At 42.2% G+C, this 17,532-nt stretch overlaps 1 protein-coding gene across 1 annotated transcript in view; it reads left to right on the top strand.

Annotated features, from left to right (window-relative positions):
* pde8a (phosphodiesterase 8A) overlaps window positions 1–17,532 on the top strand; it is an 80,856-nt gene that overhangs the window by 53,716 nt on the left and 9,608 nt on the right. Inside the window, exons 4-14 of the mRNA XM_080730799.1 lie at window positions 113–169; window positions 405–459; window positions 1,305–1,393; window positions 2,411–2,489; window positions 4,225–4,365; window positions 8,423–8,511; window positions 8,617–8,668; window positions 8,778–8,820; window positions 10,228–10,305; window positions 11,172–11,242; window positions 13,535–13,699. Coding sequence (XP_080586925.1) covers window positions 113–169; window positions 405–459; window positions 1,305–1,393; window positions 2,411–2,489; window positions 4,225–4,365; window positions 8,423–8,511; window positions 8,617–8,668; window positions 8,778–8,820; window positions 10,228–10,305; window positions 11,172–11,242; window positions 13,535–13,699 — 919 coding nt within the window. The remainder of the gene's footprint in view (window positions 1–112; window positions 170–404; window positions 460–1,304; window positions 1,394–2,410; window positions 2,490–4,224; window positions 4,366–8,422; window positions 8,512–8,616; window positions 8,669–8,777; window positions 8,821–10,227; window positions 10,306–11,171; window positions 11,243–13,534; window positions 13,700–17,532) is intronic.

The following is a 17,532-nucleotide window of genomic DNA, read 5'->3' as shown; positions in this document are numbered from 1 at the left end:
AGAATCGGAGTGTGAAAAAAAAGTGAAAAGTACATTAATTTAATGCCACAGGCCTTTTCCACCAGGCCTGCTGTTGCTCGCTGGCTAAACGGCTCCCTCTGTTTACATCCAGGTCAATTAGAGCGGTCAACTCCTCAGAAAACACTGTGATAGTCGCCGTGGTGAAAAGGTACGTATTTATCTGCTGATGTCCCTCCTCTGTTACCTTCAATCCTCTTTCTTGTCACTTGTTGCGTTGGCTAATGATTTAAGCACCTAAAGATGCCAACCTCAGCGTAAGCCTTTGGCGGCTTGGTGCCCTGTCATATGGTGTACTGTACGTCAGCCCTGGGAGCATGTGTTCTCAGCAGGCCTTTGTCATTGGAACCGTTTGGAGCGCTAACATGTGTTTGTCCCTTTTGAAGGCCGGACAGGGAAGAAGCCTCTGTGATGCCTCTGATCAATGCTGGCTTTAATAGGGTGAGTAACCCTGTGTGTGTGTGTGTGTGTGTGTGTGTGTGTGTGTGTGTGTGTGTGTGTGTGTGTGCGTGTGCGTGTGCGTGTGCGTGTGTGTGTGCGTGCGAACATTTCACACTATTCCCACAAAAGTGTGTGTACATTTCACACTATTCCCACAAATGGCATGAGCACATCTTTTGCTCATGCATGCATTTCTGTGTAACATTGTTGTTCCTTGTGTCAACACTCCATATACAGTATCCATATACAGTATGTTATTTTCAAAGGCTAGGAATCAAGATTGTAAAGTACACTCACTGTGTTGGCCGCATCCTAGTCCTCACAGACAGCAACTGCACCTGTGACATGATAATCGTTTAAAGGACAACTTTGTTTTTTTTACAACATGGTTTCATACTTTAGTTTGCAATTAGAGAAAAGAAAAGACAAGTGTTAAAATGTTTTCATCTACTGCTTTCTATCCTTTTTAGCGATTATGATTTCAGTGGGTGGGGGCATGCGTACAAGTGGCTAAATATCTGAAATTTATTTTTAGACACAATAAGCCGCCAATTTCTTCAATACTATTTACATTAACACTACTAGCCCCCATAAGTCACATCTGCCCATGAATGATTGTGTTCATCTTGGAATGGGCTTATTGTGTCTAAAAAGACACTTGTACGCAGGCTAAAACGATAGAAAGCAGTAGATGAAAATATTTTAACACTCATCTTTTCTTTTCTCTAATTACAATCTAAAATATAAATCCTTGTTGTAAAAAAGGTTGTCCTTTAAAACAAAAAAGGGAATTGTTGAATATTGATTATGTGTTGTCTATTCATGCTGCTTTCTGTTGCCCTCAGAGATATGTGGAAAATGCCAATATGATGGCTTGCTACAATGAGCTGCTACAACTGGAGCATGGAGAGGTGCGGGCACAGTTCAAACTGAGGTAAGCAGACTACTGAATAGACATTTCCCATAGCACAATAGTTCTCCTAAAGCAGTGGTTCTCAGCCTTTTCTTGATAGGACAGTAGACTGACAGGAAATGGGGGAGAGATGGGGAGCGACACGTGGCAAAGGTCGTCTGTATCGGGAATCAAACCGGCGACGCCGCCAGGCATCCATGCCTATGTGGCAATGCCTAAGTGGTATGCGCCTGGACCAGTAGGCCAGCGGGCGCCCCGGTTCTCAGCCTTTTCAGGCCGTGAACCCCCCCAAATAATCATATTTGAACTGGAGTCCCCCCCAAAATAATCATATTTGAACTGGAGTCCCCCCCAAAATAATCATATTTGAACTGGAGGCCCCTCCAAAATTATCATATTTGAACTGGAGTCCCCCCCAAAATTATCATATTTGAACTGGGGATCCCCCTCCCCCCACTCTGATAAGCACCTGGAATTGTATTGGAGTAGAGGCCTTACATTTAGTTTGACTTGTTGGTTCCACAGATAAAAATAGCCGATCTACAAGCTCAGAACGCCTGAACCACTGTGGTTCAATGGTGCACTGCAATGTCTTTTCAAGAACAATTGCGCTGAGGTCAAAATGTCATGATGTGGATTTATTATCTACTTATATCTACAAATATTGTCGTGTGTGATTTGCAGTGCTAACATTGTTCTCTGGTCTGGTCTGGTGTACCTTTGCTGTCTTTTTGTTTTTCATAACGCTGCTGTCAGGCAGAAACTTCATATCTCCATACTTTATTTTTTTATGAATGCCCTACTTCATCTTACAAAAGTAGTGAAAATAGACGTTCTACGATCTTGTGAGCTTGTAGATCAGCTATTTTCAAAAGGTTTAAATGGTGTTTTTAAATAATAATAAAACAGGAAAAGATTTCCACCCAACAGTGGCGATAGGCAAGCTGATACTGTATGTGCAGTGCAGTATACACATTTAGGCTATACACGATGACTCTTATTACTCTTGATTTAACCTCATGTCTTCATCTTTCCAAGGGCTGGAAATGCTATCTTCACTGCTCTAGAACAAAGCCAAGAGGCCATAGAGATCAGTTCTGAAGATCAAATTATTCAGGTGAGTTTTTATATGGTTTTTATATGCTTTGTTTTCATATTTAGTTTTTTGCCATTAAAACAACATTGTAAATCTCTATCTCTAACTAGAAAATATTGTTCCTTAAAACAATTGTGTGCTCGCTTCAAGCCAACATATATATTTTTAATTAAATTATGATAGCATCAAACATTAATATCTAACATATTAGACGTCTACATCAACCAAAAGGAAATGCATTCTCTGGTGTACAGTCTAACACAAGCAGGGATAAAACATAATTATCACCACCAGTGATGGGTTTTAATGCAGTGTTTATTTTGACAGAATTTGTGGATTTAGTTTCAGTCTGTCTTTTGAATAAAATTCAGTTTAGTCATATTTTAGTCACCTGAAAAGTTTTAGTTGACGAAATATCATAATATTTTAGTTGACTAAATGTACAGTTTATTTTGTCGACAAATGTATATTTGCGGGCCTTGATGGTGTTGTAAGGGCTGAATTTACCCTTGGTTGCATGCTGAAAATATCCGATCTACAAGCTCGCAACGCGTCGTGCTACGACGTGTTTTGAGCTTGTAGATCTGCTATTTTCAGAGCACAACACCCGAGAGCAACCAAACATAAAATGACTCGTCTCTTAGTTCTACTGGATCTCTTCTCCGCTGGTCCCTCCTCCCTAAAATGTGGGTCTATTTTGTATTTGTTGACGAAATTGTCAATTTATTTAGCCTTAGTTTTCCTCATCATAGCTAAATTTTTATTTACTTTTGCTCAGTGAAAATGGGTAGTCGACGAACATTTTTCATCATAGTTTTAGTCGGGGGTGGGTTCAGAAGCAGAGGCATAGATTCCCCCCTTGCCCCCCGGCAATCCAACTCTGCTCATCCCTTCTCTCTCTTTCTTTCACTCTTTGATTCTGTCTCTCTCTTGACGTTTCTCTCCTGTTTTTAGCGCCTGCTGATGTCTTGTGATCCCTGATCTCAGTGACGATATTTGTATTCTGTCTCTCTCTCACACGCTCTCTGAATGGATTCTTTTGTATGCCAGACCACAAAGTGTCTAAGCTGTGTTATTACCTTCCGTTTTCATATGGTGCAACACATTTGTGATTTCTCTACCAAAATCCCCACAGGTTGAGCGACGAATGTGCCCGAGTTATACAGTATTTGGGCACCAAAAATGGCAGATCTACAAGCTCACAACGTGTTGCAGCGTGACAATAGGGAATTTAAGAAGCCCGTTTCTACTACTGCGAGGTGGGACTACGGCTGCTATGACAGCCGTCGGCGACGGGGTCCCACCCCTTTGAAGGCCCTATCAGAGTACAGTCTGCGGTGATAAGTCATCACCGCGGTGTAGTTTTCTAGCTATCGCCTAGGCTTTGTAATACATTTTTAGGTGATAGCTAGAAAACTACACCGCGGTGATGACTTATCACCGCAGACTGTACTCTGATAGGGCCATTACTGAACGCTTTGGTTCCCATGACGACGCATCTACGCAGCAGACGTTGTAGACGCTACGTGGAAAGGTAGCTTCTGCCGTAGTACAGACGGCTGCGACGGCGGCAGGTTGATCTATCGAGTGCTGGTAATTTCCGTTACCGTTGTCATCTGCCGTAGCCGTACAAAGCTTAAATAGCCTAGCGTTTTCGGTGTGTGACACAGCAAACATATTTGTCTGCTCTGATGTGAGGCAAATGAGCGGCAAACTCATCAGAATTCTCTCTCTCTCTCTCTCCTCTCTTTGGCAGTATGTGAACCCTGCGTACGAGTCTGTCATGGGCTATCAACAGGGCGAGCTAATAGGGAAGGAAATTATAGAAGTGCCTAGAAGTGAAAAGAATAAACCTGATCTCCTTGAGACGATAAACTCCTGCATACGGAAAGGAAAGGTAATTGATGTTAATGATATTACTAAAACCTGTTAAGCGGTGCTTTTTGGGTACCGATTTAGATTGGTTCACTGTGGTTCATTTGCACCTACTGTATACTGTCCTTAAATCAATACACTATCTACAGTACATTTCTATTATGATCAGTTGTTTCCAAGCAGTGGTCCGGGGCCCACCAGTGGTCCTTGAGGGGGTTCCAGGTGGTCCCCAGCTAAATGATGGAGAGTTGGTAACCAAATGGACCTTTTATAGATTTGTATCTTGAGAGTGTAAAATGAAACCAAATGACCCGGTTTCCATTTTACACTCTCAGTCAAGAGTTAATTGATTGTTAAACATCTGCATTGCTTAATTTACAAGAAGTCTACACAATTAGAGAATGTTGAAGAATTGTTATTTTGAGCAAAATGTGCCTGTTATCTCTGCTATGGCACCAACATCAAAACAGCATGGAATTGTGGACAAAACCTTATCCAAACATAACAAAATATTCTACGTTTTGGGTCTGAGAGGGTAAAATCTCGTCAAACGGTGGTTCACGGCTCAATTGCTGAACAAATAATGGACCTTGATATGAAAAGGGTTGAAAGCCGCTGGTCCTCAATGACTACTGTAAAAAAATAAACTTTAACCCTGAAACTGTAAAAATGGACCTCCAAGGATCCATGTCAGTGCACTAGGGATGGGACAATATGAAAATGTCATGTCACGATTATTGTGACCAAAGAAATTGCGATTTACGATATTATCGCGATAATCAAGATATCCCCAACAATCATTATCCTGGGGTGGAACATTTGCCCAAAAAATAGCAGATCTACAAGCGTTGCGACGTGTTGTGAGCTTGTAGATCGGCTATTTGTTAGAGGGGGAAAAAAGTATGTTATTTCCAGTTCAGTTTTATGAATTATAGTGGTACCAGATATGCAGCTCGGCAAATAAAAGGTGAATTGATCCCAGTGGATGACGGAGAATAATTTCACGACAAATTAGAATCTCCACGATACGATTATTGTGAGTTTGTTTTTTTCATGCTAAACGCTATTAACTCGGAATGCACCGATATACCACACATCGGTATCGGACGATGTTTGCCGCTATCGGTCAATATCGGTATCGGCAGATAAAGCTGACATTAACCGATGGCAGTAACCGATATGTATCTGTTGTTGATAAGCATTCATTTTGCGTAGGCTATGTTGGTGTGTTGATTATCTGCAGCCTACCAACAGAGTAGATTCTGAACAGTTATTTCTTAGCCTATAATGTTGATTTATTTGTTTCCCTGGCCCAAAAAGGGGACATAATAGGACCAAAAACTAACCGTATCGGCTATCGGTTAAATGGTTATTTTAAACATCGGTATCCATATCGTTGCATCCCTACTAATAATGATTATCGTCGCATCCCTAGAGTGCTGCCTGCACATTTGCACGCATACGAGAGTCCAAGTGCATCTGCGCGCACGTGTGCGTGCGTGCGCGTGCGAGCGCCCACATGCGCGTGTGAACTCTGCAATGGGCCGAGGGCACGACTCCCATTTCATGTGCGGGAGATCAGTGGCTGCTGGCTGTGCTGTGATGTTACTACAGAGAGTGCAAAGGTCACCTGGAGACAGTGGAGCAGCAGGAAAGGTCTTTTACAGTCCATGGGTGGGATGGACATGAAACGAGCTTGCTGGACACCAAGAGTGTTTCAACCCAGCCATTAAAGCAAGCTCTGTGGTCTCTCACGTTTTCAGTTCCAACCCTTACCATCACCGACCCTCTCTTCGTTCTTAAGTGCTTGTTATCAGTGGTGGGAAAAGTACTCGCATTTGTTACTTTAAGTTAAAGTACCGATACTGCAATGTGGAAATACTCTGTTAAAAGTAAAAGTCCATAATTAAACATTTACTTGAGTAAAAGTGCAAAAGTATTGGTATCAAAATGTACATAAAGTGTCAAAAGTAGAAAGTACTCATTATTCAGAAAGTTTTCAAATGTATAAAATGTATAAAACATCTTTTGAAAATAGCAGATCAACAAGCTTGTATATCTGCTATTTTCAAATGGCCGAAATATCTAAATCTAACCTGTAACTAGTTGCTAAATTTGTGAAATAAATGTAGTGGAGTTAAAGTACAATATTTGGATCCGAGATGTAGTGGACTAGAAGTAAAAGTATTGGAAATACTCAAGTACCATATTGAGGTATTTGTATTTTACTTAAGTACAGTACTTCAGTAAATGTATTGTTACTTTCCACCGCTGCTTGTTATAACAAATATGTTTGATATGTAATTTAATTTCTTTAGATTAGTTTTCCTTTTTTCTTTTAAATATCAACCCTCAGCAATGTTTTTCATGTCTCGTCTCATGTACTGTGTGTCTGTCTCATGGCTGTGTGTCTGTCTCATGGCTGTGTGTCTGTCTCATCGCTCTGTGTCTCATTGCTGTGTGTCTGTCTCATCGCTGTGCGTCTGTCTCATCGCTGTGTGTCTGTCTCATCGCTGTGTGTCTCATTGCTGTGTGTCTGTCTCATTGCTGTGTGTCTCATTGCTGTGTGTCTGTCTCATCGCTGTGTGTCTCATTGCTGTGTGTCTGTCTCATCGCTGTGTGTCTCATTGCTGTGTGTCTGTCTCATCGCTGTGTGTCTGTCTCATCGCTGTGTGTCTCATTGCTGTGTGTCTGTCTCATCGCTGTGTGTCTGTCTCATCGCTGTGTGTCTCATCGCTGTGTGTCTCATCGCTGTGTGTCTCATTGCTGTGTGTCTGTCTCATCGCTGTGTGTCTCATCGCTGTGCGTCTGTCTCATCGCTGTGTGTCTGTCTCATCGCTGTGTGTCTCATCGCTGTGTGTCTCATCGCTGTGTGTCTCATTGCTGTGTGTCTGTCTCATCGCTGTGTGTCTCATTGCTGTGTGTCTGTCTCATCGCTGTGTGTCTCATCGCTGTGCGTCTGTCTCATCGCTGTGTGTCTGTCTCATCGCTGTGTGTCTGTCTCATCGCTGTGTGTCTGTCTCATCGTTGTGTGTCTGTCTCATCGCTGTGTGTCTGTCTCATCGCTGTGTGTCTGTCTCATCGCTGTGTGTCTGTCTCATCGCTGTGTGTCTGTCTCATCGCTGTGTGTCTGTCTCATCGCTGTGTGTCTGTCTCATCGCTGTGTGTCTCATTGCTGTGTGTCTGTCTCATCGCTGTGTGTCTCATCGCTGTGTGTCTGTCTCATCGCTGTGTGTCTCATCGCTGTGTGTCTCATCGCTGTGTGTCTCATCGCTGTGTGTCTGTCTCATCGCTGTGTGTCTCATCGCTGTGTGTCTCATCGCTGTGTGTCTCATTGCTGTGTGTCTGTCTCATGGCTGTGTGTCTGTCTCATCGCTGTGTGTCTGTCCCATGGCTGTGTGTCTGTCTCATCGCTGTGTGTCTGTCTCATCGCTGTGCGTCTGTCTCATCGCTGTGTGTCTGTCTCATCGCTGTGCGTCTGTCTCATCGTTGTGTGTCTGTCTCATCGCTGTGTGTCTGTCTCATCGCTGTGTGTCTGTCTCATCGCTGTGTGTCTGTCTCATCGCTGTGTGTCTGTCTCATCGCTGTGTGTCTGTCTCATCGCTGTGTGTCTCATTGCTGTGTGTCTGTCTCATCGCTGTGTGTCTCATCGCTGTGTGTCTGTCTCATCGCTGTGTGTCTCATCGCTGTGTGTCTCATCGCTGTGTGTCTCATCGCTGTGTGTCTGTCTCATCGCTGTGTGTCTCATCGCTGTGTGTCTCATCGCTGTGTGTCTCATTGCTGTGTGTCTGTCTCATGGCTGTGTGTCTGTCTCATCGCTGTGTGTCTGTCCCATGGCTGTGTGTCTGTCTCATCGCTGTGTGTCTGTCTCATCGCTGTGCGTCTGTCTCATCGCTGTGTGTCTGTCTCATCGCTGTGCGTCTGTCTCATCGCTGTGTGTCTGTCTCATTGCTGTGTGTCTGTCTCATTGCTGTGCGTCTGTCTCATCGCTGTGTGTCTGTCTCATCGCTGTGCGTCTGTCTCATCGCTGTGCGTCTCGCCGCTTCACTTTTTGATCCTTGGTCTTGGTGTGTTGGCAGGAGTGGCAGGGGATTTATTATGCCAAAAAGAAGAATGGAGACAGTGTTCAACAAAATGTGAAGATCTCTCCTGTGTTTGGACAGGGAGGGTGAGTTCCAGTGTGTTTTAAGCACTTAATCACGTTCCCTGCCATCCAGCATCGCTCGCCTTATAGTAACTGATGACTTGACTACACTGGTTTTGTCCTTCACAGAAAAATCAGACACTATGTGTCTATCAACAGGCCTTTAAATGATAATAATAAGGTAACTGGAGTGCACATCTTTATTGTTTCTTTTACAAATCAGATGCATTAATGAATTAAACATTTCTGACCCACATATATCTGATTGTGTTTTTCCATCATCTGTACAGACTGATAAGCCACTGGAACGTGTGCAAGCAGAGTCTCAGACAGGTAAGATTTGTACTCTGTACTCCAATACATTTTCTAAAATGGCTAGTTCCATTCCTTGATTCTGATTGGCTGGTTTCCCTCTAATTGCTGTGGTATATGAGACTATAACCCACACCTTGAATCAGTTTATATCAAACCCAGGTGCGTTATTTCTTTCCACAGTGTTCCACAGTGCACCAATTATCTACACCTGTGTTGTTGGCAAAAAAAGCTGGGAGCTATTTTATGTAGCTGGGAGACCTTGTAGTTAATTATTAGTGAAATGGAACAGTTTTAATTGGTACATGTCTATGATTTTTCATGTTGCCATATTCTAACCATTTTAGAAAAACAATAAAAAAGCAATAAGCCACGCGAGGCATGATGTGGTTACCTGTATTTTATAACGGCTGAGAGGGCCTCGTGTCTCACCACGCCTCTCAGCCGTTATAAAATACCAGGTAACCACATGCCTCTTGTGGCTTATTGCTTCAATAATTGTATGTAATGTAAACAGTGAGGTTGTGTTTTAAGCCCTCCTAGGGTTTCTTACCTCACCGGCACAACAATATTCTGTCATCTTTCCTAGGAAATAAATATACTGTTCTAATAATACATGTATGTATATCATCATTGTCGGGGCAGAAACCTCGTATCTCCCAAGTTTCAAATGCGTAAGCTTTTTTCGTAAAGTAAAACCCTGCTTCATCATACAAGACTGTTGCACAAAACTAGTCAAAACGGCAGATCTACAAGCACACACCGCCTCACGATGCGAGGCGTTGTGTGCTTGTAGATCGGCTATTTTCACTATCTTAAATCGTTTTTTTAAATGATACATGCAACGACAACATTATTTCTGTTGTTGCAAATCAATAAAATCTATGAAATAAAATACAGTATCACTGAAGTGAAATAATTACTTAAAGGACATCTTTGTTTTTTTTACTGCAAGGGTTCATATTGTAGATTGTAATTGGAGAAAAGAAAAAAGTGAGTGTTAAAATGTTTTTGTTTACTGCTTTTTATTGTTTTAGCGAGTTTAGTATTTTGATTTCAGTGGGTGGGGCATGCGTACAAGTGGCTAAATATGTCTTTTTAGACACAATAAGCCGGCAATTTCTTTGTTACTATTTACACTAGCCCCCATAAGTCACTTCTGCACATGAAAGATTGCGGTGCGTCTTGGTAATGGGCTTATTGTGTCTAGAAATGTTATTATTATTTAGCCACTGCAAATCTAAATTGTTAAAATCACAAAAACGATAGAAAGAAGTACAATGAAAACATTTTAACACTCATCATGACTATCTAAAATATGAACCCTTGTTGTAAAAAACAAAGTTGTCCTTTAAATGTGAGTGTCTGTGTGCGTGTTTGTTGCTACGTCTGTGTGTTGATGTTTGGCATCGCTGCTCCTTTCCACAGACATCCAGTCCAGTAGACACAAGGACAGAAGGAAAGGATCCCTGGACGTCAGATCCACAACGTCTCGAGGGAGCGATGGTGAGGGGAGGGGGGGGTGATGGAAACTCTGGGTCTCTACTGACAGCCTGTGAAAGCTTTCACATCCCCTGTGATAGCAAGTGTTGATTGATTGTGTACACACACACACACACACACTCTCTCTCTCTCTCTCTCTCTCTCTCTCTCTCTCTCTCTCTCTCTCTCTCTCTCAGCTGGTTATGTTGTTGAACATCCAGACGGTCATCAGTGGTGTAAAGCAGTGGTTCTCAACCTGTGGGTCGGGACCTCAAATTATTTTGGGGGGTCCCCAGATGACGCGCGAGGCGTTGTGAGCATGTAGATCTGCTAAAATAGAACCGTGTTATACAAAATCTAATGCCTCAACTCTTAGTGCTCGTCAGGGTGGAGGGGGTCCCCAGTTCAAATATGAGTATTTTGGGGGTAGCGGCCTGAAAAGGTTGAAAACCACTGGTGTAAAGTACCACTCACTTCATGGCATATTTACTCAAGTACTGTACTTTTTTTAAAGTATTTCCAATTTACAATACTTTTACTTCTACTCCACTTCATCTGAGACACATATTGTACTCCACTACAATTATTTGAAAACTTTAGTTCACTAGTTACTTTGAAGATTTTGAACATTATTACAAAACATACATTAACCACGTTAACCTTAACCTAGCAGATCCACAAGTCTCTAAACGACGTGTTTAGAGACTTGTGGATTTGCTACTTTTGCCATTTTTGCTATTTTCCAAAAACATTAGTTTAATTCCAAAGCTTTTCTAATTTAAAATGACCGTGGGGAACCCTGTGGTGGTGTGGTACAAAATGTGAGTAGTTCTTCCACCACTGCTAGTCATACAGGTGATTTATTTTTGTATTGTTTCCCCTCATGCCAGGGAGCTCTCAGCGAAGGCACTCCTCCATGGCCAGAATCCACTCCATGACCATAGAAGCCCCCATCACCAAGGTTTGCTTCCTCTCTCTCTCTTAGCCATAAGCCATGTTTCCATAAGCTTATTCGAAAATAGGAAGCAAATTATCAGAAATTCGCATTAAGACAAAGCGAATTTAGCATGTTTCCATTTCTGGGTGTCATTCGAATTAGCGACGGTCGCATGAGTTGATCGGGCTGATTTTTTCAGACAAAGCCGAGACGTGAGCACTGCACGACTGCTGTGACTCGATCGCTGCACAGCGCACACTCATCCTGCAAGTTTCAGCGTCCTCTGGGAGGAGGCCGATCTGCAAGCTCACAACGCGGCGCGGAGACGCGGATGCGAGCTGCTGTGAGCTTGTAGATCGGCCACTTGATGCACGCAACACTGTGTGATGAGGAAGGGTTTGCCACGGATGACTTGACTCCGGGAGGTGAAAACGGGAGGAATTTACACACGGTCTGTGTCACTCCGTGTGTAACAAACAACCGGTTTGTTTTGTGGGCTAACGCTATACAATGGACCTTAAGCGGCAGGGGAAAATGGAGTTGGAGGACAATATGGACCCAGAAGTTCGTCATAATTTATTCGCATTTATTGTCTGACCTGTTTCCATTCACAAATGCGCATTTAGTTTATTCGATAAAGCCTCAAAATTCACCTCCTCCAAGCGGATAAAAGTTTTTGCGGATAATGAAAGTTTATTCGAATTTTGAAGTGTTTCCATAAAAAAAAATACGCGACTAAGCCTCAATGCGCATTAAGAGGCTTTATGGAAACGCCACTACAGTCAGTGGTGGAAACTAACCAAGTACATTTACTTAAAGAGGCGGTGCCATAGTTTTGTACTTTTTCTGGTTTTCATGTGTCTAGGAGGTTGACAGTACTTCATTAGACCCCCTGGTGTGGTTGTTATGAGCAATTATGTATTCCCTTTGTATTTGGGGTTTCTCCCTGGAGGCAGCCAACTTGTGGGTCAAAAGTGCCGATCCAAAAACACAGATAAAATGACATCAAAAACTCATCACCTCCCCTTTTACCATTCACCCAACACTGTGGGTGTGGCTAACTTCAGCTGGGTCACCACCCACCTGAACAACCAGGCATACTTAATGATCTGGTGGGTGTGGCCACATAAAAACATAGTTTTTACTCTTTCTGTACACACTTTTTTTTTTTTTTAACTCTTCCTCCTTCTATAATCCTGATACTTGAAAATCATGTTTTAGGGGGAGGAAAAAAATCATGGAACTTCATCTTTAAGTACTGTACCTATTTCCAATACTTTTACTTCCACTCCACTACATCTCGGATCAAAATATCGTTCTTTTACTCCACTACAATTATTTGAAAACTTTAGTTACTAGTTACTTAGCAGATATAAATTATAATAAAGCATACATTAACCCCTTTAGCCCTATTTTATACCTAGGCAGATCTACAAGCTCACAACGAGCTTTTAGATCTGCTATTTTCAAACATGTTGTCCTTCTACTTTCGGCGTTTGAAGTATATTTTGATGCCAATACTTTTGTACTTTTACTCAAGTACATTTTGAATTCTGGACTTTAACTTTGTAACAGAGTATTTCTCCATTGCAGTATTGATACTTTTACTTAAGTAAAACATTTGAGTACCTTTTCCACCCCTGGCCATAGTCATATGATTATTCGTTTGCATTGACACTTCCATCCCATGACTGCTAAACCGGCCCATAAAACTCAATGAACGGTTCTCGTACACGTCTCGGGGCAACGTATATAATGTCAAGAAGATACATGTGCAGTTAAATGCCATATTTTACGGACAGGGATGGGAGCAGAATGGTCCGCTGTTCTGCCGCTGTTCTTCAGGCTGTGTAGACCAGCATGTTAGACATGGAGAAAGTCCCCAGGGATGGTCACACTGCAGCGCCTATGCTGTATCATTTGACTGTGTTGTCACTCCCTGTAGACATATCCCTCTCCAGAATGAAGCTATTAATGGAACGTGTGTGTGTGTGTGTGTGTGTGTGTGTGTGTGTGTGTGTGTGTGTGTGTGTGTGTGTGTGTGTGTGTGTGTGTGTGTGTGTGTGTGTGTGTGTGTGTGTGTGTGTGTGTGTGTGCGCGTGCGTGCGTGTGTGTGTGTGTGTGTGTGCGTGCGTGCGTGTGCGTGCGCATCACGTGTGTGTTAAAAGTGGTGTAAGTTCTCATTCGGGGTGTATAACTGCACGGTAAACGTAATTCTGCCCAGTGTCATTCATCCATCAGTGGGACATCCATGGATGCATCCTAGAACTGGTGCCTGGGTAGTAGTCATTCACTCTCTCCCTCTGCCCATTCCAGGTGATCAACATCATCAATGCAGCTCAGGAAAGCAGTCCCATGCCGGTGGCAGAGGCCTTGGATCGGGTGCTAGAGATCCTGAGGACCACTGAGCTGTACTCCCCACAGCTTGGCACCAAGGATGAGGACCCCCACACCAATGACCTTGTAGGGGGGTTGATGATGGTAAGACTCCATGAACAGCTGAATAAATCCCATGCATATGCAAAGATAAAATAGATCTGCTATTTTCACAATCAAACTGTGTTTTACAAAATGCAATGCATCAACTCTTAATGCCTGTCAGGTTGGGGGGGTCCCCAGATAAAATATGATTATTTTGGGGCCTGAAAAGGTTGAGAACCACTGGTCTACTCTAAGATGCACGCTATCATAAACATGAACCCGCCTGTCCCATTATCCACCAGTCCATATCAAAGCCCCCGCGAGGTCATGTGACCATGTCATGTGAGAGATGAGGGCAACGGCAGGGTCAGGAATGTGTGCCCCGTACGACGTACGTACGCATGCAGACTTCAATATTTGGGTGCGTAGATATGTCTGCAGAGACACGGACAGAGGGAAACACAGAGAGAGAGAGAGAGAGAGGAGCAGAGGGAGAGACAGGGACTGATTAACAGGCGGCCGTGGTGAGGCAGAGAGAACTAGAAAGACTGCCAAGTTGGCAGTCTTGGCAACAACCCCAGAGGAAGTGTTAGATTGTCCTTTGTGCTCCTGTAGGCTGGAGAGGAAAGCGGTCCCCCCCAAACCCCCTTCTCTCTCTCTCTCTCTCTCTCTCTCTCTCTCTCTCTCTCTCTCTCTCTCTCTTTCTCTCTCTTCCTCTTAACTCTACAGTCCTGGAAACATCCTGTTGGATCAGATGAACAGGCATAGGATCTTCTATACGTGTACAGTAGGCCTATACATGAGTGACATAAGCAGAACTTGGAGAGAGCCATGCTGCAGTGCACGTTGTCTTGGGTTGCAGGTTATTTTTCTTGCCTCCAGATTTGTGCAATTATCCACCTAGAAACATATCCGTGTGCGCTCGTTTAATCGTTTATTCTTTTGGTCTCTAGTTTCTATTTGACTCTGTGTGTGTGTGTGTGGGGGGGGGGGGGGGGGGTTCGAACATGGAGCATTTTTTAGAGCGGAGCTGTCATCTTTCTAGGGGAGAAGGTCTTAAAATAGCCAGTGTGTACAGAGGCAGCGCCACCGTGAGACAATGCTTGGGTCAAAGATGAGCCAGTCTCCTCTTCCTTTCTCACTCGTCAAGGAAACACTTCACTCTGTAAGACTATACCGCTCAAAAGCTACACACCCGTCCATTATGTGCAGTAGTTTAAGTAGGGTTGTTGTCTGACATTGGCCTTCTTTATATAGCTTTACACACTTTTATTTTGTTTTTGGGGGGAGGAAGAGAAGGCCAAAGACAAAAAAACTACTAAATCAGGGGTCTTCAACGTTTTCAGCACCCCTTAGTTGAGAGAGTGATGAAGCAGGGACCCCCACTACCTTCTCATATATTCCATACAGTTTCATCGTTTGACAGCACAATCAGTGTATTTTGGATCCATGTCAATTTGTGTTTTCAGATATTTAACCACTTGAACCGTCAATACTTGACACCAAACCTCTTTGTCGAAAATAGCCGATCTACAAGCTCTGCGAGGTGTTGTGAGCTTGTAGATCTGCTATTTTTGGCTAATGTTCTCAGAATATGGACTCTAGGATTCAAATCATTAATATAAAAAAGGAGAAAAAAAAGCTTTCTATCACTCAAAGATTTGCAGGACCCCCTGTAGTAACTCTGAGGACCACCTAGGGGTCCCGGACCCCCTGTTGAAGACCCCTGTACTAAATAATTCAAATGAAAACATAAACAGTGAGACAAACGTCTCCCACCAGGTGGAAAGAGGTAGATTTCCACTCCTTTTATAATGGTCCTCTTACAACTATAACAAACATTAAATTATTTTATCCATCCGCATGATGGAATATGGTTACATGGTAAAAACTGACATCATTTGCTGTGTTTGGAGAGACTCTAGTCTCTGCACATATTGTATATTGATTATAGATGTTGACATCTTGACCAGGGTGTTGGGCTACACAGTTTTGCTGTAGTTTGAACATGTGGAAATCAAAGAACCTAGGCTATAAGGCTCATTACTAATGTGGGTGTGGTACCAGAGCAGCAGAAAATAATAGGATATAAATCCATGCCATATATTTCAGAAAACCGGTGGAAAAATGTCCTCCCCGTAATTTGTTCAAGCTAGAGCAGGTTATAAATTAGATGTTAATTAAAAAACAGCTTGACTCAGTAATAAAAGCCACAGTGTTTATTTAACTCCAGGAGTACACTCTCAGAGTTAAATTATCTTATTATTATTTTATTTTTTTACTGTGTTGCAGTTGTTTTTGAGGGCAGTCTATGAATAACCTTAAACCACCAGATTGGTGTGTTTGCATCTTTTAACCTGTCAACTACAAATGACGTACAGCAGTACATACAATGCTGACAACCAGTTTAAATTCCAAACCATGCTATGTAGGTTCTTAGATTAATGGAAGCCTTTGGTTTCCGTTCATTTTACTACGGTTTGAAAATCAACTTGCAAAGACTGTAAACTTGTCTGAGAAGACAACGGAGGGGCCTGCCGCTTGTATATTAAGATGTGTGGCGTTTTTGGCTGCATACAAAAAAATCATACACACTATTTTAAGTAACTTCACAACACTCTCCTGATTGTATTTGTGATAGTGTTACTTATAAATCAATATCGAGCATGCTTCACTTAGGGATGGGACGATAATCGTATCGTGGAGATAAGAATTTATCGTGAAATTGTCCTCAATCATGCACTGGAATCAATTCACCTTTCATTTGCCGAGCTGCATATCTGGCACTTAAACCCTCAATAATTGGTAAAACGGACCTGGAAATAACTAATTTTTTTCACTCTCTACCAAATCTCTTTACCAAAAAATTGCCAAACTATAACGCATTGTGAGTTTGTAGAGCTGCTATTTTTTGGCAAATGTTCTGCCCCAGGATAATGGATTTTGTGGATTTTGATTATCGTGATATCGTAAATCGCAATTTCTTTTGTCACAATGATTGACAGTATTAGGTTCATCTTTAAATATATTTTAAGAGCTCATTTTAGACACGAAGCCACTGTATATCATATCCTATCTTCCTGGTAGGATTCTGCCTTGTTTATTGTCTAATTAAAATAAAAGTATTAAAAAAAAAACAATAATTTCATTGAAATATTTGCATGCATGGACCATGAATTACGGTCTTGTAACTGTGTTGCCTTGTTCATGAATCTGTAAAATCAGACGCTTACATTTTATAATCCTAATCCTAGTATAATTGAACGACACTTCTGATAACAAGTGCTCATTTAGTAATTCACAGACCTGCTATCATCCATCCTCCATCCTCCTGACCTCTAATAGATGTATACATTCCCCATGTTGGACTGTCATTTTAAGCCCATAGTCGAAAGCATAGGTATGTGGCTTTAACCCATTCAGAACAGGTACAAATTATTGTGTATTATTATTTTATGCTTTAACTATTCAAAAAATAGCAGATCTTTAAGCTCACAGCGCGATTCTATAAGTTAAATCCTTCTAAGGTTTTTTTTTAAAACACGCGTTTCTACGTCAGTGGTTCTCAAACTCTTTCATGTCAAGGTCCCCTAGAATTATATGTATTTGGCCGCCGACCCCCGTCTCAAAATATTTTGTATCAGGGACCCCCCAGAAGCAAATATTTGAGTTAGAAATGTTCACTTTAAAAATTAGATATTCAAAGATTCGCACACATTTTCACGATTTTTCAAAAATAGCAGATCTACAAGCTCGCAGCGCGGCACCGAGTGCCGCGCTGTGAGCTTGTATATCTGCTATTTTTCAATAGTTAAAGCATTAAATAATTCTAGGCCTAAATGGATTTTAATAGTCAGTTTGCTTTCTGCGTTCCCGGTAGTTGATTGACAGCA

This window comes from Nannobrachium achirus, assembly GCF_963921795.1.
Source record: "Nannobrachium achirus genome assembly, chromosome: 7".
Lineage (NCBI taxonomy): Eukaryota > Metazoa > Chordata > Actinopteri > Myctophiformes > Myctophidae > Nannobrachium > Nannobrachium achirus.
This window is presented reverse-complemented; position numbering and strand designations above follow the sequence as displayed.